The sequence below is a fragment of the Coregonus clupeaformis genome, chromosome 19 (assembly GCF_020615455.1).
Source record: "Coregonus clupeaformis isolate EN_2021a chromosome 19, ASM2061545v1, whole genome shotgun sequence".
Taxonomy (NCBI): Eukaryota; Metazoa; Chordata; class Actinopteri; order Salmoniformes; family Salmonidae; genus Coregonus; species Coregonus clupeaformis.
The window spans coordinates 5,592,515-5,613,806 of record NC_059210.1 but is presented as its reverse complement, the minus strand read 5'-3'; the positions used below and the strand labels follow the sequence as shown (position 1 = coordinate 5,613,806).

The 21,292-nt window shown below is 44.5% G+C and overlaps 1 protein-coding gene across 4 annotated transcripts; it reads right to left on the bottom strand.

The window, feature by feature from the left end:
- Positions 1-1,462: 1,462 nt before the first annotated feature.
- parvg (parvin, gamma) lies at positions 1,463-20,959 on the bottom strand. 4 transcript variants are annotated; one of them, XM_041837150.2, is made up of 14 exons: positions 20,682-20,959; positions 20,127-20,239; positions 19,961-20,025; positions 18,855-18,957; positions 18,639-18,782; positions 18,162-18,277; positions 17,998-18,053; positions 17,846-17,880; positions 17,687-17,748; positions 5,983-6,051; positions 5,719-5,820; positions 4,037-4,093; positions 3,666-3,738; positions 1,463-1,750 (listed from the first exon to the last, which is right to left on the bottom strand). In XM_041837150.2, exons 2-14 carry the CDS (start codon positions 20,185-20,187, stop codon positions 1,677-1,679), a joined length of 1,017 nt encoding a protein of 338 aa, XP_041693084.1. In that variant the 5' UTR covers positions 20,188-20,239; positions 20,682-20,959; the 3' UTR covers positions 1,463-1,676. The 4 variants fall into 4 exon arrangements, 3 of the variants coding, with proteins under 3 accessions (XP_041693084.1, XP_041693085.1, XP_041693086.1); XM_041837151.2 differs by having other exon boundaries at positions 20,127-20,194; XR_005994183.1 differs by having other exon boundaries at positions 1,667-1,750; positions 4,014-4,093.
- Between the last annotated feature and the right edge of the window lie 333 nt (positions 20,960-21,292).

Below are 21,292 nucleotides of genomic sequence, written 5' to 3'. Positions count from 1 at the left end.
TCTGCGTCACTGCTCTCTGTAAAGCAAAGTTATTTTGTTAAGATAACTTATATTAGCATATCTTTAGTTAAGATTATAGCTAGTTTAATTTCAGTCGACTGCTCCTGCTGAGGCTCTGTTTGAAGTTAGCTTCTAACGTCATTCTTCTAGCCAGCTAGTTATAGCTAGCTATCTGGCTAACAGTAGCCAGAGCCCTTGAGCTAGAGGTCTGCACAGGACTGATTTCTTCATCCTGCTCCCGCCCAACCGCACAAGCAGCTTTTCATACCGTACCAACCACCCCCACTGGCTTTTTGTCTGACTCCCACCCGATCCTGCAAGAACTGGTCCCGAACCCAACCACAGTCCCGCAATGTTATTTTAAGCATAAGTGAGAGTGAGGTAAGTTGAGCAAATTTTTTACATTCAGCATTTCTCCGTCAAGGGAAATATAGTAATCTTTCTAACAAAGATATTTGCATATATTTCAGGATGTTGTGTATCCCTGGAAATAATCAGAATTCATGTAAACATTACAGTTTTCAAAACATATCTTCTCCAAAAACAGTGGTCTCTTGGCACAACTTACCCCGGGTATGTAGACATGAAGTTGGGTTAGGTTTAGGGTTAGGTTTAGGATTTGTCTGTCTGCCTGCCTGTGATTTTGTCTGTCTGTCTGCCTGTGATTTTGCCTGTCTGTCTGCCTGGCTGTCTGTCTCTCTGTGTCTGTATATCTGTCTGTCTGTCTGTCTTTCTGAGTCTTTCACCAATTTACCCATTGCAGCTTTATCACCAACTTTTCTGCCTTGAACGCGATGTATTGACTTACTGTATGAGTCAATACCCTTGATGTACTGTATATCTATGTGTCAATATCCTGTCTGTGGATGTGAGAGAGGAGAGAGAGGTGAAGTTGAGAGAGAGGAGGAAGAGAGAGAGCTGAGAGGAGGGGGAGAGAGGAAAGATGTAATAGAGGGGGGAGGAGGGAGAGAGATAGAGAGAAGTGGGAGAGTAAGAGAGAGTAGAGAGAGGGTGAAGGAGGGAGGGGGAAAGAGAGGAGGGAGGGGAAGAGAGAAAGAGAGTGATAGAAGAGAGAGGGAGGGAGAGAGAGAGAACGAGGGTGTCATGTCCATAGGCGTCCACATTGTGTCAATAATCTTTCCCTATTAAATGCAATGTATTCACTTAGGCATCAATTGGTTGACGCTCATCTTTTCCCATTGACTGCTATGTACTGACATAAGTGTCAACCCTGTGACACTCATCTTTTCCCATTGACTGCAATGTATTGACATAAGCATCATATGTTGTGATGCTTATCGTTTTGTAAAAATGTCACAGAATGCTGTTTTCCTATGATATTATGTTGCAGTGAGTAGCAGTCTCAGAGTCATAGAACACAATACTCACTCACAAGTTCAGTCTACTTTGAGATTACTTGGATCTTCAAAGGAGAATGTGGTAGGGGATTGGTTTCCCATGCTATTCAAACTATGGCACATACAGTACCCTTTTATTGACACAAAGTACACAAAGCGTTACATAGAATAGATATATGATATTTCTGTAAATATATTGTAAATATTTTACAGAGGGAATCAGCCTATGATTCTGGATTTGCCAGGGGGAAAAGACCTCAGGCAAAGGACTTCTGGCGTCTTCACCTCCTAATGTCCTCCTCCATGTTCTTCCCATTCTCATCTGCTTTTGTGCTTCTTGAACAGGGCATACAGGACCTTCAAGGTAGTTGTCACATCCTGAGAGACTATATCTAGGAGAGATGCAGTCAGAGACACATTCAATTATTAGAGTCATCTATTTATGCATCGTCACCCCTCACCATCACTGGAGCATTGATAATGGAGGTCAAGTGTGTGCATTTACTGACGCTGCCTCTTAAAGTGCGCCACAAAATTGAACCAAAAACAACCTTAGATGAAATCTAATCAATATCTAAACGGTAAGATTAGATCCAACAATATCACTCTTCCCTGTATGATGCATAATTAAAGGGATACTTCGTTGATTTTGGCATTGAGGCCCTTTATCTACTTCCCCAGAGTCAGATGAACTTGTGGATACCATTTGTATGTCTCTGTGTCCAGTATGAAGGAAGTTAGAGGTAGTTTCGCGAGCCAATGCTAACTAGCGTTAGCGCAATGACTGGAAGTCTATGGGTATCTGCTAGCATGTTAATAGATACCCATAGACTTCCAGACATTGCACTAACGCTAGTTAGCATTGGCTCACAAAACTACCTCTAACTGCCTTCTTACTGGACACAGAGACATAAAAATGGTATCCACAAGTTCATCTGACTCTGGGAAGTAAATAAAAGGCTTCACTGCCAAAATCCCAAAGTATCCCTTTAAATGTACTAATAAGATCGACTTGAGCTGCTGCTAGCCTAATTAATGCACACAGTGGTGTGTGCTGTAGACCTGGAGCAGTGGGATTCCTTATTCCATCACAGAAATGTGCCCGTAATTAAAAGGACGCTAAATGAATGAATTAAATCTGTCTCTTGCTTCTGAGTTAAATGAGTTGTACTGGTCCAACCATTAACATTTATCAACTCAAAGCTTTACTTTTAAATTACAGGTTATGCTGCCATGCAAATTAACCAGCTTCTTTTATAATAATTTACTATAAAAGTAAATGCTCAGCGCTTCTTTATTAACAGTTTATTCAGAGGCAAAAGCAAGAAAACACACACACACATACAGTATGTACACACACACACACACACACACACACACACACACACACACACACACCCTCTAGCCTCTTGTCAGTTTGGCATTGCATGATGGAGAGAGGTTTAGTCTGTGTGTCTATCAACAACTAACAAATAGTGGTTTCCTCCCTGAGAGAGCCTCTAAATAAATGATTATGACCTCAGAGTGGGCCTGAGTCCCAATAGAACTCTGGTCAAAACTAGTGCACTACAGATGTAGGATCTTAATTGAGCCAGTTTGCTACAGCAGGAAAAGAATCCTGCAGCAACAGGAAATGTGAATTATTATGTGGATTTTAATTAATGGACATTTTTGTAGGGGTTGGTGCATTTTCCGTAAGGGAAAATCAAGTCTGAAAATTCAAAGTGGAAATTACAAACTTCAGAAGCCTTTTTAAACCTCAAATACACTACAATTATTACATTTCCTGCAACAGGGTGATCAAGATCCTACATCTGTATATAGGGAATAGGTTGCTATTTGGGACAAACCCTCGGCCAATCATCCAGGGCGATAATCATCATATTAATCATTTTCATTAATATTCCAACGGAATCCCAGCTCTCCCTTCATATCCCCATGCATAGTGATGCGGTTTAACTCAAACTATCACCACAAATCCTGGCTTCCACTCAACATATGAACAGTGGCATACCACTATTGCCCAGATAAATGCCTTTGATACAGGAAATCTTCTGAATTAATTTAACAATACTGTCTCACAGCGCCATTTTTGTGCTGTGAAAATTACAGCCCAGAGCAATCTTGGTCAACTTCCTATTTCAAAGATATATACATGTAGATGTGGTATTTTTAGATATTCTCCTCAAGCTCCTCTATCTCCCACTCTAAGTGCACTATTGCTATGACAAGCTCCATTTGGCTCCAAGTTGGTGTGACAATATACGTAGGTCAACTATGGGTGCCACAGAAAATGAACACACTTACCTTGGGGGTCAATGTTGGTCGTGGGAAGCCCTATGTCATTCAGGAGGTCCAGGGCCAAGGTCACATTCTGCAGCTAGACCAGAGAGAGTGAAGTGAGAGACACAGCAGGCCATGACACATTCAGATGACTGACACACCGGGGCAACGTTATCTCAATCTCACAAAGGAGTACAATCAATAACGTAATACAAACTACCCTCCTCTGTATGGATTTCAAGTTATTAACTAATTGGATCTCAACTGTTCTGCTGCTGTCATCTTTAATAGAGTAAAGGTGTAGAATATTATTGTAGGCCTAAATGTGATATTTGTTCCATTCACTGTATCATACGTAAGCTCCACCCTTACCGTTGAGTCAAACAATCACATACATTTTTCCTTTGAGGCAGAGCTGCCACCAGAACATGATTCATCCCAAAGAAGGAGTCCTGGAACACATACAGTGGGGGAAAAAAGTATTTAGTCAGCCACCAATTGTGCAAGTTCTCCCACTTAAAAAGATGAGAGAGGCCTGTAATTTTCATCATAGGTACACGTCAACTATGACAGACAAAATGAGAAAAAGAAATCCAGAAAATCACATTGTAGGATTTTTAATGAATTTATTTGCAAATTATGGTGGAAAATAAGTATTTGGTCAATAACAAAAGTTTCTCAATACGTTGTTATATACCCTTTGTTGGCAATGACACAGGTCAAACGTTTTCTGTAAGTCTTCACAAGGTTTTCACACACTGTTGCTGGTATTTTGGCCCATTCCTCCATGCAGATCTCCTCTAGAGCAGTGATGTTTTGGGGCTGTCGCTGGGCAACACGGACTTTCAACTCCCTCCAAAGATTTTCTATGGGGTTGAGATCTGGAGACTGGCTAGGCCACTCCAGGACCTTGAAATGCTTCTTACGAAGCCACTCCTTCGTTGCCCGGGCGGTGTGTTTGGGATCATTGTCATGCTGAAAGACCCAGCCACGTTTCATCTTCAATGCCCTTGCTGATGGAAGGAGGTTTTCACTCAAAATCTCACGATACATGGCCCCATTCATTCTTTCCTTTACACGGATCAGTCGTCCTGGTCCCTTTGCAGAAAAACAGCCCCAAAGCATGATGTTTCCACCCCCATGCTTCACAGTAGGTATGGTGTTCTTTGGATGCAACTCAGCATTCTTTGTCCTCCAAACACGACGAGTTTAGTTTTTACCAAAAAGTTCTATTTTGGTTTCATCTGACCATATGACATTCTCCCAATCCTCTTCTGGATCATCCAAATGCCCTCTAGCAAACTTCAGACGGGCCTGGACATGTACTGGCTTAAGCAGGGGGACACGTCTGGCACTGCAGGATTTGAGTCCCTGGCGGCGTAGTGTGTTACTGATGGTAGGCTTTGTTACTTTGGTCCCAGCTCTCTGTAGGTCATTCACTAGGTCCCCCATGTGGTTCTGGGATTTTGCTCACCGTTCTTGTGATCATTTTGACCCCACGGGGTGAGATCTTGCGTGGAGCCCCAGATCGAGGGAGATTATCAGTGGTCTTTTATGTCTTCCATTTCCTAATAATTGCTCCCACAGTTGATTTCTTCAAACCAAGCTGCTTACCTATTGCAGATTCAGTCTTCCCAGCCTGGTGCAGGTCTACAATTTTGTTTCTGGTGTCCTTTGACAGCTCTTTGGTCTTGGCCATAGTGGAGTTTGGAGTGTGACTGTTTGAGGTTGTGGACAGGTGTCTTTTATACTGATAACAAGTTCAAACAGGTGCCATTAATATAGGTAACGAGTGGAGGACAGAGGAGCCTCTTAAAGAAGAAGTTACAGGTCTGTGAGAGCCAGAAATCTTGCTTGTTTGTAGGTGACCAAATACCTATTTTCCACCATAATTTGCAAATAAATTCATAAAAAATCCTACAATGTGATTTTCTGGATTTTTTTTCCTCCATTTGTCTGTCATAGTTGACGTGTACCTATGATGAAAATTACAGGCCTCTCTCATCTTTTTAAGTGGGAGAACTTGCACAATTGGTGGCTGACTAAATACTTTTTCCCCACTTTATGAGATCCTTACCATCTCAGTAGTGTTGACTGGGGTGATGTTGAAGTCATAGAGTGAAACAAAGAAGCCCTCCAACTGTCCAATCAGCAGGAGGAGAATAACACCATCTGAAAACTACATGAATAAAGAACACCATCAGTTGGCTCTTACACAAATGGGTGTGGTGTGATGTGACTGAAAGGAAACAGATCAATCACCTTTCGATTCACAACACTGGTAGTGCTCAATAATACCCATCCAAACAGAATGGCCAAACCCTTTCTACAGTAAACAAACCTGTTTCTCCATGTCTGTCACCTGTAGTCCCAGGGTTGACATCTTCTTGTTGACAAAGTGCATGATGGCCTATAATAGAAAGATATAGGATTACAGACCTATCACATTAGAAATGTGTTGACATTTTAACCTCTGTAGCCATGTCGCTTTGAATAAAAGTGTATGCTAAATGGTATATACAGTGGGTATCATACAGTTGAAGTCGGAAGTTTACATACACTTAGGTTGGAGTCATTAAAACTCATTTTTCAACCACTCCACAAATTTCTTGTTAACAAACTATAGTTTTGGCAAGTCGGTTAGGAGAGGAATTCACCATTCAGCATGACAATAACCTAAAACACAAGGCCAAATTTACACTGGCGTTGCTTACCAAGAACACAGTGAAAATTCCTGAGTGGCCAAGTTACAGTTTTGACTTAAATCTGCTTGAAAATCTATGGCAATACTTGAAAATAGCTGTCTAGCCATGATCCCCAACACCTTGAAATACAGTACCAGTCAAAAGTTTGGACACACCTACTCATTCCAGGGTTTTTCTTTATTTTTACTATTTTTCACATTGTAGAATAATAGTGTAGACATCAAAATTATGAAATAACACATATGGAATCATGTAGTAACCAAAAAAGCGTTAAACAAATCCAAATATATTTTATATTTGAGATTCTTCAAAGTAGCCACCCTTTGCCTTGATGATAGCTTTGCACACTCTCAACCAGATTCATGAGGTAGTCACCTGGAATGCATTTCAATTAACAGGTGGACCTCGTTAATAGTTAATTTCTGGAATTTCATTCCTTCTTAATGCGTTTGAGCCAATCAGTTGTGTTGTGACAAGGTAGGGGGGTATACAGAAGATAGCCCTATTTGGTAAAAGACCAAGTCCATATTATGGCAAGAACAGCTTAAATAATCAAAGAGAAATGACAGTCCATCATTACTTTAAGAGATGAAGGTCAGTCAATCTGGAAAATGTCAAGAACTTTGAACGTTTCCCCAAGTGCAGTCGCAAAAACCATCAAGCGCTATGACGAAACTGGCTCTCATGAGGACCGCCACAGGAAAGGAAGACCCAGAGTTAGCTCTGCTGCAGAGGATAAGTTCATTAGCCTCAGAAATTGCAGCCCAAATAAATGCTTCACAGAGTTCAAGTAACAGACACATCTCAACATCAACTGTTCAGAGAAGACTGTGTGAATCAGGTCTTCATGGTCGAATTGCTGCAAAGAAACCACTACTAAACAACACCAATAAGAAGAAGAGACTTGCTTGCGCCAAGAAACATGAACAATGGACATTAGACCGGTGGAAATGTGTCCTTTGGTCTGGAGTCCAAATTTGAGAGTTTTGGTTCCAACCGCTGTGTCTTTGTGAGACGCAATGTAGGTAACGGATGATCTCTGCATGTGTTGTTCCCACTGTGAAGCATGGAGGAGGAGGTGTGATGGTGTGGGGGTGCTTTGCTGGTGACACTGTCTGTGATTTATTTAGAATTCAAGCACACTTAACCAGCATGGCTACCACAGCATTCTGCAGCGATACGCCATCCCATCTGGTTTGGGCTTAGTGGGACAATCATTTGTTTTTCAACAGGGCAATGACCCAAAACACACCTTCAGGCTGTGTAAGGGCAATTTGACCAAGAAGGAGAGGGCTATTTGACCAAGAAGGAGAGTGATGGAGTGCTGCATCAGATGACCTGGCCTCCACAATCCGCCGAGCTCAACCCAATTGAGATGGTTAGGGATGAGTTGGACCGCAGAGTGAAGGGAATGCAGCCAAAAAGTGGTCAGCATATGTGGGAACTCCTTCAAGACTGTTGGAAAAGCATTCCAGGTGAAGCTGGTTGAGAGAATGCCAAGCGTGTGCAAAGCTGTCATCAAGGCAAAGGGTGTCTACTTTGAAGAATCTCAATTTGTTTAACACTTTTTTGGTACTACATGATATCATATGTGTTATTTCATAGTTTTGATGTCTTCAATATTATTCTACAATGTAAAAAAATAGTTAAAATAAAGAAAAACCCTTGAATGAGTAGGTGTATCCAAAGTTTTGACTGGTACTGTAGGTTGAATAATGTTTTTAACATGTATTGACTCAGGGGGGTGAATACCTATCTAATTAAGGTATATTAGTGTTTTATTTTTCATTATGCTTTTTAAAAAATGTTAGATTTTCTTTTCCACTTGGACATTACAGAGTATTTTGTGTAGATCCTTGACCAAAAATTACAATTAAATCAATTTTAATTCCACTTTGGGAGGCTGGTGGGATGAGCTATAGGAGGACGGGCTCATTGTAATGGCTGGAATGGAATAAATGGAACTGTATCAAACACATCAAGGATATGGAAACCACATGTTTGACTCCGTTCCATTAATACCATTCCAGCCATTACAATGAGCCCGTCCTCCTATAGCTCCTCCCACCAGCCTCCACTGGTGTGGTCCTGTATGGCTCAATTGGTAGAGCATGGTGTTAGCAACGTGTGTGTTCAGTTCCCGCGGTTACCCATAAGTAAAATGTATGCACGCATGACTGTAAGTCCCTTTGGATAAAAGTGTCTACTAAATGGCATATATTTTAAAGTACCACAATATATATATATATACACTACTGTTCAAAAGTTTGGGGTCACTTAGAAATGTCCTTGTTTTTTAAAGAAAAGCAATTGTTTTGTCCATTAAAATAACATCAAATTGATCAGAAATACAGTGTAGACATTGTTAATGTTGTAAATGGCTATTGTATGTCACGGATTCAGCCGAGGCTGCTCCTCCTCCTTGCTTGGGCAGGCTTCGGCGTTCGTCGTCCCCGGAGTACTAGCTGCTGCCGATCGATGTTTCGGTATTTGTCTTGTTTGGTCTTTATTGTTTACACCTGTTTCCCATTATGTTTTATTGTGTTCCCTTTATAACCCTCTGTTTCTCATTGTGTATTGTGCGTTATTGTTTTGGTCTTTGCGGCAGTTGCCCATGTGTGCGGGTCTTGTTATTTCCCTTGCTGTTTGAGGTTGCCAGTGTACTTTGTATTGTTGCACTGAATCCAGTAAAGTTTCTGCCAGTAGCTCGGTGTCCTGCTCTTGACTTCGCCTACCGCATACACGTCGCTGTGACAGAATAACGCACCCTTTAGACATGGAGTCAGCAGGAGCAGCGGTGCCAGCTGGATCAATAGAAGAGCGCGTAGAACAACAAGCGGCTATGATCCAGGATCTCGGCACCGCCATGGAACAGGTGGTGAAAACCGTGGCGCGATGGGAAAGAAGAAGTTGGTCTACACCTCCTCCGACGATACCACCACCATCAGCTATGCCCATCGCTTCATCTCCGGGGTCCAGTGGGATTCGGCTCTCGCTCCCGAGGTTTCCTGCTCCAGGTGGAACTCTACCTGGCAACCATCCACCCGGCGCCCTCGGGATACGAGAGCGTGTCCGCCCTCATCTCCTGTCTGTCCGGCAAGGCGCTGGAGTGGGCCAACGCCGAGTGGGGGGGAATAGACGCCTCTACAGTCAACTATGCAGAGTTCACCCGCCGCTTCAGGGCAGTATTCGATCATCCACCAGAGGGTAAGGCGGCGGGTGAACGTCTATTCCACCTTCGACAGGGGAGGAGGAGCGCGCAGGAGTTCGCACTGGACTTCCGGACACTGGCTGCCAACGCGGGATGGAATGAGAGGGCCCTCATCGACCACTACAGATGTAGCCTGAGGGAGGACGTGCGTCGGGAATTGGCCTGCAGGGACACCAACCTAAACTTCGATCAACTGGTGGACATGTCGATTCGCCTGGACACCCTGTTGGCTACCCGCGGACGTCCGGACTCAGGGCCGTCCATTCCATCCCCCAGCACTTCCGAGCCGACCCGATGGAGCTCGGAGCTGCTGGTACTAGGAGAGAGACCAGGAGAGAGGCCGTCCCCTGCACCAACTGTGGCCGCAGAGGACACACTGCTGGTCGGTGCTTGGGAGGGTCTCCTCGGAATCGAGGCAGTAGGCCGCGCACTGATGAGTCATTCCAGGTGAGTAAGCGCCCAACTCACCCAGAGCTCCCTGTTGTGTATATGTGTATTAAAGTTGTGTTTCCCGAGGTTTCTCCTCATTCCTAGCATAAGGCGCTAGTCGATTCAGGCGCAGCTGGGAATTTTATCGATCGCCATTTCAACCATAAGTTAGGGATTCCTATAGTTCCAGTGGATGTGCCCTTCCCTATCCATGCCCTAGATAGTCGCCCTTTGGGGTCTGGGTTGATTAGGGAGGTCACGGCGCCGCTCAGGATGAAAACGCAGGAGGGCCATGAGGAGATAATTTGGTTGTATTTGATTGACTCTCCTGCGTTTCCCGTGGTGTTGGGGCTTCCCAACAGAGGGCTCTCAAGGGATGGTCTGATCAGTGTGTCGGGAGGTGTGTGGGTGTTTCCGTAGGGGCCACGATGGTGGAAAGTCCGAACCAAGTTCCCACCATGCACATTCCACCTGAATATGCCGATTTGGCTCTCGCCTTCTGTAAAAAGAAGGCGACTCAATTACCACCCCATCGACAGGGGGATTGTGCGATAAACCTCCAAGTAGGCGCTGCGCTTCCACGTAGCCATGTGTATCCTCTGTCTCAGGAGGAGACGGCGGCTATGGAAACATATATCGGCGAATCGCTGAGACAGGGATACATACGGCCGTCCACTTCCCCTGCGTCCTCGAGTTTCTTTTTTGTGAAGAAGAAAGATGGGGGTTTACGCCCGTGTATTGACTACCGTGGTCTCAATCAGATCACCATCAAATATAGCTATCCTCTCCCTCTGATTGCTAGTATGACGGAGTCATTACACAGGGCGCGATTTTTCACAAAATTGGATCTCAGGAGCGCGTACAACCTGGTGCGCATTAGGGAGGGAGATGAGTGGAAGACAGCATTCAGTACCACCTCAGGTCACTATGAGTACCTCGTCATGCCACACGGGTTAATGAATGCTCCTTCAGTCTTCCAATCATTTGTGGATGAGATTTTCCGGGACTTACATGGACAGGGTGTAGTGGTGTATATTGATGACATTCTAATATACTCCGCTACCCGCGCAGAGCATGTGTCCCTGGTTCGTCGGGTGCTTGGTAGACTGTTGGAGCATGACCTGTATGCAAAGGCGGAGAAATGTCTGTTCTTCCAGGAGTCCATCTCCTTCCTGGGACACCGGTTGTCCGCGTCAGGGGTGGAGATGGAGATTGACCCGTGTTTCAGCCGTGCGCAATTGGCCGACTCCCTCCACGGTGAAGGAGGTGCAGCGGTTCTTGGGTTTTGCCAATTACTACCGGAGGTTTATCCGGGGCTTTGGGCAGGTAGCAGCTCCCATTACCTCTCTGCTAAGGGGGGGTCCGGTGCGTCTGCAGTGGTCGGCTGAGGCGGACAGGGCTTTTGGGCATCTGAAGGACCTGTTTACCTCGGCTCCGGTACTGGCACATCCGGATCCCTCTTTGGCGTTCCAAGTTGAGGTGGAAGCGTCCGAGGCTGGGATCGGTGCTGTACTGTCTCAGCGCTCGGGTACGCCACCTAAACTCCGCCCCTGTGCTTTCTTTTCTAAGAAGCTCAGTCCGGCGGAGCGCAATTATGATGTGGGGGACCGGGAGCTGTTAGCTGTGGTGCAAGCCCTGAAGGTGTGGAGGCATTGGCTTGAGGGGGCTAAACACCCTTTTCTCATTTTGACTGACCATCGTAACCTGGAGTACATCCGGGCGGCGAGGAGGCTGAACCCTCGCCAGGCTAGGTGGGTTATGTTTTTCATCCGATTTGTATTTACGCTCACCTATAGACCAGGGTCACAGAACGCTAAGGCAGACGCCCTGTCCCGACTATATGACACAGAGGAGAGGTCCATTAAGCCTACTCCCATACTTCCGGAGTCTTGTCTGGTGGCACCAGTGGTATGGGAGGTTGATGCGGACATCGAGCGGGCGTTACGTACCGATCCTATTCCCCCACAGTGTCCAGAGGGTCGGAAGTACGTGCCGCTCGAGGTTCGTGATCGATTAATATATTGGGCTCACATGTCACCTTCCTCTGGCCATCCTGGTATTGGATGGACAGTGCACTGCCTTAGTGGAAAGTACTGGTGGCCCACTTTGGCTAAGGACGTGAGGGTTTATGTTTCCTCCTGCTCGGTGTGCGCTCAGTGTAAGGCGCCTAGACACCTACCCAGAGGGAAATTACAACCCCTACCCGTTCCACAACGACCGTGGTCCCCCCTCCCAGGCGAATACGATGATCTTGGTCGTTGTGGATCGGTTTTCAAAGGCCTGCCGTCTCATTCCTATGCCAGGTCTCCCTACAGCCCTACAAACTGCTGACGCCCTGTTTACACACGTCTTCCGGCAAAACGGGGTACCTGAGGATATAGTGTCTGATCGGGGTCCCCAGTTCACCTCTAGAGTCTGGAGGGCATTTATGGAACGTCTGGGGGTCTCGATTAGCCTTACCTCAGGGTTTCACCCCAAGAGTAACGGGCAGGTGGAGAGAGTGAACCAGGATGTGGGTAGGTTACTGAGGTCCTATTGCCATGACCAGCAGGGGGAGTGGTCGGAATATGTCCCCTGGGCAGAAATAGTCCAAAACTCACTTCGCCACTCCTCAACTAACCTTACACCTTTTCAGTGTGGGCTAGGTTATCAGCCGGTCCTGGCACCTTGGCATCAGAGCCAGATCGAAGCCCCTGCGGTGGACGAGTGGTTTCGGCGCTCGGAGGAAACCTGGAACGCTGCGCATGTCCATCTACAGCGAGCGATCAGGCGGCAAAAGGCGAGCGCCGATCGCCACCGCAGTGAGGCTCCGGTGTATGCACCGGGAGATTGGGTCTGGCTCTCGACCCAAAACCTGCCCCTTCGCCTGCCCTGCCAGAAGCTGGGTTGGCGGTTTGTGGGGCCATTTATAGTCCTGAGGAGATTGAACGAGGTATGTTATAGGTTACAACTGCCCATTAATTACCGCATTAACCCCTCGTTCCATGTGTCTCTACTCAGGCCGGTAGTAGCTGGTCCACTCCAGGAGAGTGAGGTACGAGAGGCTCCTCCGCCCCCGCTGGACATCGAGGGGGCTCCGGCGTACTCAGTCCATTCCATCTTGGATTCGAGGCATCGGATGGGGGGCCTGCAGTATCTTGTGGAGTGGGAAGGGTACGGTCCGGAGGAACGGTGCTGGGTCCCTAGGAGGGACATCCTAGATCCCTCCATGTTGAGGGATTTCCACCGGAGTCATCCGACTCGCCCTGCTCCGCGTCCTCCTGGCCGTCCCCGAGGCCGGGGTGGGGGGTACTGTCACGGATTCAGCCGAGGCTGCTCCTCCTCCTTGCTCGGGCAGGCTTCGGCGTTCGTCGTCCCCGGAGTACTAGCTGCTGCCGATCGATGTTTCGGTATTTGTCTTGTTTGGTCTTTATTGTTTACACCTGTTTCCCATTATGTTTTATTGTGTTCCCTTTATAACCCTCTGTTTCTCATTGTGTATTGTGCGTTATTGTTTTGGTCTTTGCGGCAGTTGCCCATGTGTGCGGGTCTTGTTATTTCCCTCGCTGTTTGAGGTTGCCAGTGTACTTTGTATTGTTGCACTGAATCCAGTAAAGTTTCTGCCAGTAGCTCGGTGTCCTGCTCTTGACTTCGCCTACTGCATACACGTCGCTGTGACATTGTAGCTGGAAACGGCTGATTTTTTATGGAATATCTACATAGGCGTACAGAAGCCCATTATCAGCAACTATCAGTCCTGTGTTCCAATGGCACGTTGTGTTTGCTAATCCAAGTTTATCATTTTAAAAGGCTAATTGATCATTAGAAAACCCTTTTGCAATTACAGTGAAGAGGCGACTCCGGGATGCTGACCTTCTAGGCAGAGTTGCAAAGAGAAAGCCATATCTCAGACTGGCCAATAAAAATAAAAGATTAAGATGGGCAGTCTGAGATATGGCTTTTTCTTTGCAACTCTGCCTAGAAGGTCAGCATCCCAGAGTCGCCTCTTCACTGTTGACTGGTGTTTTGCGGGTACTATTTAATGAAGCCGCCAGTTGAGGACCTGTGAGGCGTCTGTTTCTCAAACTAGACACTAATGTATTTGTCCTCTTGCTCAGTTGTGCACCGGGGCCTCCCACTCCTCTTTCTATTCTGGTTAGAGACAGTTTGCACTGTTCTGTGAAGGGAGTAGTACACAGCGTTGTACGAGATCTTCAGTTTCTTGGCAATTTCTCGCATGGAATAGCCTTCATTTCTCAGAACAAGAATAGACTGACGAGTTTCAGAAGAAAGTTATTTGTTTCTGGACATTTTGATCCTGTAATCGAACCCACAATTGCTGATGCTCCAGATACTCAACTAGTCTCAAGGGCAGTTTTATTGCTCCTTTAATCAGCACAACAGTTTTCAGCTGTGCTAACATAATTGCAAAAGGCTTTTCTAATGATCAATTAGCCTTTTAAAATGATAAACTTGGATTAGCAAACACAACGTGCCATTGGAACACAGGACTGATGGATGCTGATAATGGGCCTCTGTACGCCTACGTAGATATTCCATTAAAAATCAGCCGTTTCCAGCTACAATAGCCATTTACAACATTAACAATGTCTACACTGTATTTCTGATCAATTTGATGTTATTTTAATGGACAAAAAATGGCTTTTCTTTCAAAAACAAGGACATTTCTAAGTGACCCCAAACTTTTGAATGGTAGTGTATATACATACAGCGGATATAAAAAGTCTACACACCCCTGTTAAAATGCCAGGTTTTTGTGATGTAAAAGAATGAGACAAAGATAACTCATGTCAGAACTTTTTCCACTGTTAATGTGACCTATAATGTGAACAATTCAATTGAAAAACAAACTGAAATCTTTGAGGGGGAAAAATTTAAAATAAAAACCTTACAATAACCTGGTTGCATAAGTGTGCACACCCTCTTATAACTGGGGATGTGGCTGTGTTCAGAATTAACCAATCACATTCAAACTCATGTTAAATAGAAGTCATTACACACCTGCCATCATTTAAAGTGACTCTGATTAATCACAAATAAAGTTCAGCTGTTCTAGTAGGATTTTCCTGACATTTTCTTAGTTGCATCTCAGAGCAAAAGCCATGGTCCGCAGAGAGCTTCCAAGGCATCAGAGGGATCTCATTGTTGAAAGATATCAGTCAGGAGAAGGGTACAAAATAATTTCCAAAGCATTACATATACCATGGAACACAGTGAAGACAGTCATCATCAAGTGGAGAAAATATGGCACAACAGAGACATTACCAAGAACTGGACGTCCCTCCAAAATGTATGAAAAGACGAGAAGAAAACTGGTCAGGGAGGCTTCCAAGAGGCCTACAGCAACATTAAAGGAACTGCAGGTATTTCTGGCAAGTACTGGCTGTGTGCTACATGTGACAACAATCTCCTGTATGAATGGGCTATGAGGTAGGGTGGCAAGACTCCTACCCAAAAAGACTGAGTGCTGTAATAAAATCAAAAGGTGCTTCAACATAGTATTAGTTTAAGGGTGTGCACACTTATGCAACCAGGTTATTGTGAGTTTTTTATTTTGTATTTTTCCCCCTCAAAGATTTCAGTTTGTTTTTCAATTGAATTGTTCACGTTATAGGTCACATAAAAGGTGGAAAAAGTTCTGACTTGATTTATCGTTGTCTCATTCTTTTACATCACAAAAACCTGGCATTTTAACAGGGGTGTGTAGACTTTTTATATCCACTGTATATATACACTACAAGTATGTGGCCACCCCTTCAAATTAGTGTATTTGGCTATTTCAGCCACACCTGTTGCTGACAGATGTATAAAATCGAGCACACCGCCATGCAATCTCCATAGACAAACACTGGCAGTAGAATGGCCCGTACTGAAGAGCTCAGTGACTTTCAACGTGGCACCGTCATAGAATGCCACCTTTCCAACAAGTCAGTTCGTCAAATTTCTGCCCTAAGCGAGGTCCATAGAGAAATGGTTTGTCGAGATTGGTGTGGAAGAACTTGACTGGCCTGCACAGAGCCCTGACCTCAACCCCATCGAACACCTTTGAGATAAATTGGAACGCAGACTGCGAGCCAGGCCTAATCGCCCAACATCAGTGCCCGACCTCACTAATGCTCTTGCTGTTGAATGGAAGCAAGTCCCCACAGAAATGTTCCAATGTCTAATGGAAGGCCTTCCCTGAAGAGTGGAGGCTGTTATAGCAGCAAAGGGGGGACCAACTCCATATTAATGCCCATGATTTTGGAATGAGATGTTCTTTTGGCCATGTAGTATATACAGTGCATTCGGAAAGCATTCAGACCCCTTCCCTTTTTCCACATTTTGTTATGTTACAGCCTTATTCTAAAATGGATTAAATTAAATAAAAATCCTCATCAATCTACACACAATACCCCATAATGACAAAGCATAAACAGGTATTTAGAAACATTTTCAAATTAATTTTAATTAAAAACAGAAATATCTTATTTACGTAAGTATTCAGACCCTTTGCTATGAGACTCGAAATTGAACTAATGTGCATCCTGTTTCCATTGATCATCCGTGAGATGTTCCTACAACTTGATTGGAGTCTAACTGTGGTAAATTCAATTGATCGGACATGATTTGTAAAGGCACACACCTGTCTATATAAGGTCCCACAGTTGACAGTGCATGTCAGAGCAAAAAACAAGCCATGAGGTTGAAGGAATTGTCCGTAGAACTCAGAGACAGAATTGTGTCGAGGCACAGATCTGGGGAAGGGTACCAAAATCGTTCTGCAGCATTGAAGGTCCCCAAGAACACATTGGCCTCCATCATTCTTAAATGGAAGAAGTTTGGAACCACCAAGACTCTTCCTAGAGCTGGCCGCCCGACCAAACTGAGCAATCGGGGGAGAAGGGCCTTGGTCAGGAAGGTGACCAAGAACCCGATGGTCACTCTGACAGACCTCCACAGTTTGTCTGTGGAGATGGGAGAACCTTCCAGAAGGACCCGATTGAACATCTCTGGAGAGATCTGAAAATACCTGTGCAGCGACGCTCCCCATCCAACCTGACAGAGCTTGAGAGGATCTGCAGAGAAGAATGGGAGAAACTCCCCAAATACAGGTGTGCCAAGCTTGTAGCGTCATACCCAAGAAGACTCAAGGCTGTAATCTCTGCCAAAGGAGCTTTAACAAAGTACTGAGTAAAGGGTCTGAATACTTATGTAAATGTGATATTTACGTTTTTTACTTTTAATACATTTGCAAAAATGTCTAAAAACCTGTTTTTGCTTTGTCATTATGGGGTATTGTGTGGAGATTGATGAGGGGAAAAAAACATTTTATCAATTTTAGAATAAGGCTGTAACGTAAATGTGGAAAAAGTCAAGGGGTCTGAATACTTTCCGAATGCACTGTATAGATATATATATGTAATGTATATAACAACAACATTCAATGTCACTATGTTGACATATTCTAATGAGACCATATTACAGTTGTATAGGGTCGGTGCAATACTCATTCAATCAGACACAGTATGAGCGATCAGGGGCATTTATTCATGCTGTTTCCCATCTCATTCACACAAATCAGCCTCTCCCTGAATCAGGACCAGTATAGCTAGACAATATATATGCTCGTCCTATAATCAATCCTCTGTCAAATAATGCAATGGTTAAGACTACAGAACAGGTCAGCAGGGATGGAGGACCCATCTTTTTTCTATTACCTGCTTTACTGTGTTGATCTTGTGGGGTTCCAGCTTCAGCAGCTGCTCAATGGGATCCTCACCTGGATGAAGAGACAGGAAGGAGAGGGTTTATCTCTGCAATGTTCTGGATAAACCACAGTACAGTACTGCAAAGGTGACCCTGAATATCTTACTCACTGTCTGAACTGCTCAGCGAGTCTGTAGTTGAATTGCTGTTGAAGTAGACAGCAAATTAAGTGAATATTCAATCTTCTGAAACAGAATCCATTCTCTGAAGAATATGCAACTGTAATCGGACACAACAACATAATCGGAAATAATTTACCAACCTTTCAACTGTAAGAATCTCTATTTCCTTTTCTGATTTGATTCCACTTCTGTTGACCTGTATACGCAAGATACAGTGAAGTGTGAGCACAACTTTATTGAACAGGAGAGTTTATTTTTTAGCTTGATTTGGGATAAAGTACCATTCATTTGACACCAAACTCACCTCCAACAGGACAACTTCCACTCTGACGTTTGGGGGAAGCTCCAGATTAGGCTGGAAGCACCTCACCATGGCAACCAGAAGATGGAGAGTGGCCAGCAAGTCTTTGTTGTGGATGACTGAAAGAGAAGGAAGGGAATGAAGGGAGAGTCAAGCTGCTTGAACACCATACCATACCAAAGCCCCATGCAGTCAATCTTGTTGGCACCACAACACAAACTAATCTCCAGCCCCACTGATGATTAAAACTTCACCCTGTGGGGCTGCTTTTCCCCCTACAATAATCCCTCTCTGTTGGTGTCAGCAGACAGGTAGCAACCTGGGGTTATACTGTAGCTTCACCATCAAATCCTATTGAAGAGTCCCTTAGCCAAACATGGCTCTGAGGGGAACAGCAGTGTTGTGTAGCATTCCCAGCCAACAGGGGACGTCCTAAGGACTTGGTTTTGTTTGCGGGGTTATATTGTGAATGTGACTCACGTTTGACGCTCCACCTGGTGAGAGAGCTGTCCTGCAGCCCCAGTTTCTCATTCAGAGCCTCCAGGATGAGCTCCAGCTTGCGTGTCTGAGCGGCGCTGGTCACCGCTATCTCCTCCACAGACAGATGCACTCCAGCTAACCTCCCTATGAACAGCACAGGTAAAGGCCAAGCACATACAGAGAGAGAAAGAGAGTGTGTGTGCGTGCGTGTCTCACCAAGGAGGTGATGGAGGACTAGGCCATCAAAGATATCCTCTTCCAGACTCTGCACCACGATGTGTTCCTCTTTCAAAGTGCTGTTGATCCAGTCAACCAATACCTGTAAAGACCAAGGTTCATGATAAAAGTAAGTTACATTCAGTGATATTAACTACCTGCTACAGTACTGTACTAGTCTCTTTTGACATAGCTACTGTTACAGAGATGTACCAAATGGAACAGCACAGATATTTGGTTCTGGATGCAAAGATCTGTACCATACTATCGACTGCAGTGGAAACTGCTGAAGGGAGGACGGTCATAATAATGGCTGGCATGGAGTGTAATAGAGTGAATGGAATGGTATCAAACATATGAAAACCATGTGTTTGATACCATTCCATTTACTCCATTCCAGCCATTATTATAAGCAGTTTCCTCTCAGCAGCCTCCACTGATCTGCTGTGGTAAATCTTTGTATACATGACCTTTACTGATCCATTCAGAGCAGACTCTGATGTTATGATATCAAAGGATTCATATTGCAATTTCCACTTATGTTTCTATAAAATTATTCATGAGTAAGAGACTGTTTGGTGTGTTATTGAGGTGATAAAAGAGAGCGTATATGGGATTACAAGGGCCAGATAGACTCCGTGGTTTTCTCTTTCCAACACTTTTATGCCTACATTGTTTTATGCTCATCTAATTGATAAAAACAATTATTTGATTTTACTTGAATTTATTCCACAAGTATCTTTTCTATTTCAAATCCTCTTTGAGGGCTTAGGGAGAAGGTTCCCCGACAACAACTATCTAGCCCTAGCAATGACTCGGTGATCTGTCTACCATCATCTCTAATAAAGACGTTCATGAAAAATGTACTGGTCTACCCACCTCACACACAAGAGAGCTTAGTGGTTCAGCAATACCCTAACGAATATGCAATCAGAGGCATTCTTTGTAATGACTTTTCTGCCCATATGACCCTGGAGTAACATGGCCCTATAGTATAATAGCATAATGTATGAATGGTATTATGGGCTTTGATGATAGATGATACATTTAGGATAATATTGTGGCTGGTGTTGGAACATGAATTCTAAAATAGAGATCAGTCTTACCGCTTTCAGCTTTTCAAGTTTGGGGTCTTTCAAAAATGTCGGCTGAATGATCTTCCTCCTCTCACCTGTTTCAACATGCAAAATGTTCAGTTGAGACCACTGCTTGACAACCATTTTGGAAAGAAAATATAAGCCTGAGCTTGAGTACAGTTGAATGTAGACTTACCCTGGAAAGATCCAATGTCCTCAGGGTCATTCCCCTGGTGCATATCAGGAAAATCCTCCATATCCCCTCTAGTGAGCAAAATATAAACTGACTGCTTCTGGTATCAGTGTAGCCTACAGTGTAAATAATAGTTCAAATTCAATTCATGTAAGGGATCATTTCAAACCTCCGATGTGAAAACTGAAACAGTTCTGGTATTTGATTTGGTTACTTCCTTCTCTGTGAGTTCACTTCTGCCTATGCTGAGACCACACAAATGAAAGAAATGGGCAAATGGATATAACCCCATAACTTCCCACTACAACGCTGCATGCAATCATTTCTCTGCATATTTCGTTTGGATTCTGGGCCCCAAAACAACACAAAACAGAAACAAGCTCAGAGGAATGCCTTCTGACTGTAGACTAACCTGACCGGGATGCACTGTGACCAACAATATGTCAGTGTCTCCCTGAAACTAGTGTAGCTTCACTGTGCCATCTTTGTGTGTGTAGAGTACTCCTCTCCTAGGGATTCTCTGCCTGAAGTTGACACACCTAATCCAGTAAACCTTACCTTCAGAGCAGTAGCAGCAAGCAGACAGAATAGGGGAACTCCTGTGTACAGCTTCCTGACTGACTTCAATACTGAATCAATCCAAATAGCCGTGCTACAAAGAGAAGTACACCCAATCTGACAAGCAGTTCTCCAGAAACATGCCACGGGATAACAGCACAAACAAAATTCATCCAATTCAGGACCAATTAAACATTTCTATGAGAAACAAAAAGGAAGAATGACGGAATAAACGGGTAAAAAGAGAATTGAGAGGATGCGGAAGGAAAGAAGTAAGCAGTGAGCACTTCCTCTTTTGTAACTGTGGTTTTGTTACACACAGTTCAGAGCGCATTCTGAGGAGAGGCCTTGTATATGACGCTTAGTGGTCAAGACTTGTAGTTTAGAGCATTAGGATAGAGTGCAAGACCAGTAAAAGCGAGGTCACTTCACCTTCTAGAAGTGAAAGCATTTTCTTGGCAACCACACAGGAGGCCCAAACGAACATGACACCTAGCAACCCTACTGTATGGCTCACTGACAACCCTCTCACACATTCCCTTTGGAAGCTGGCCGTATCAATTGGTTGTTGTCTGTCCTCCAGCACTCCACAATCATCGGCAGAGAGAGAC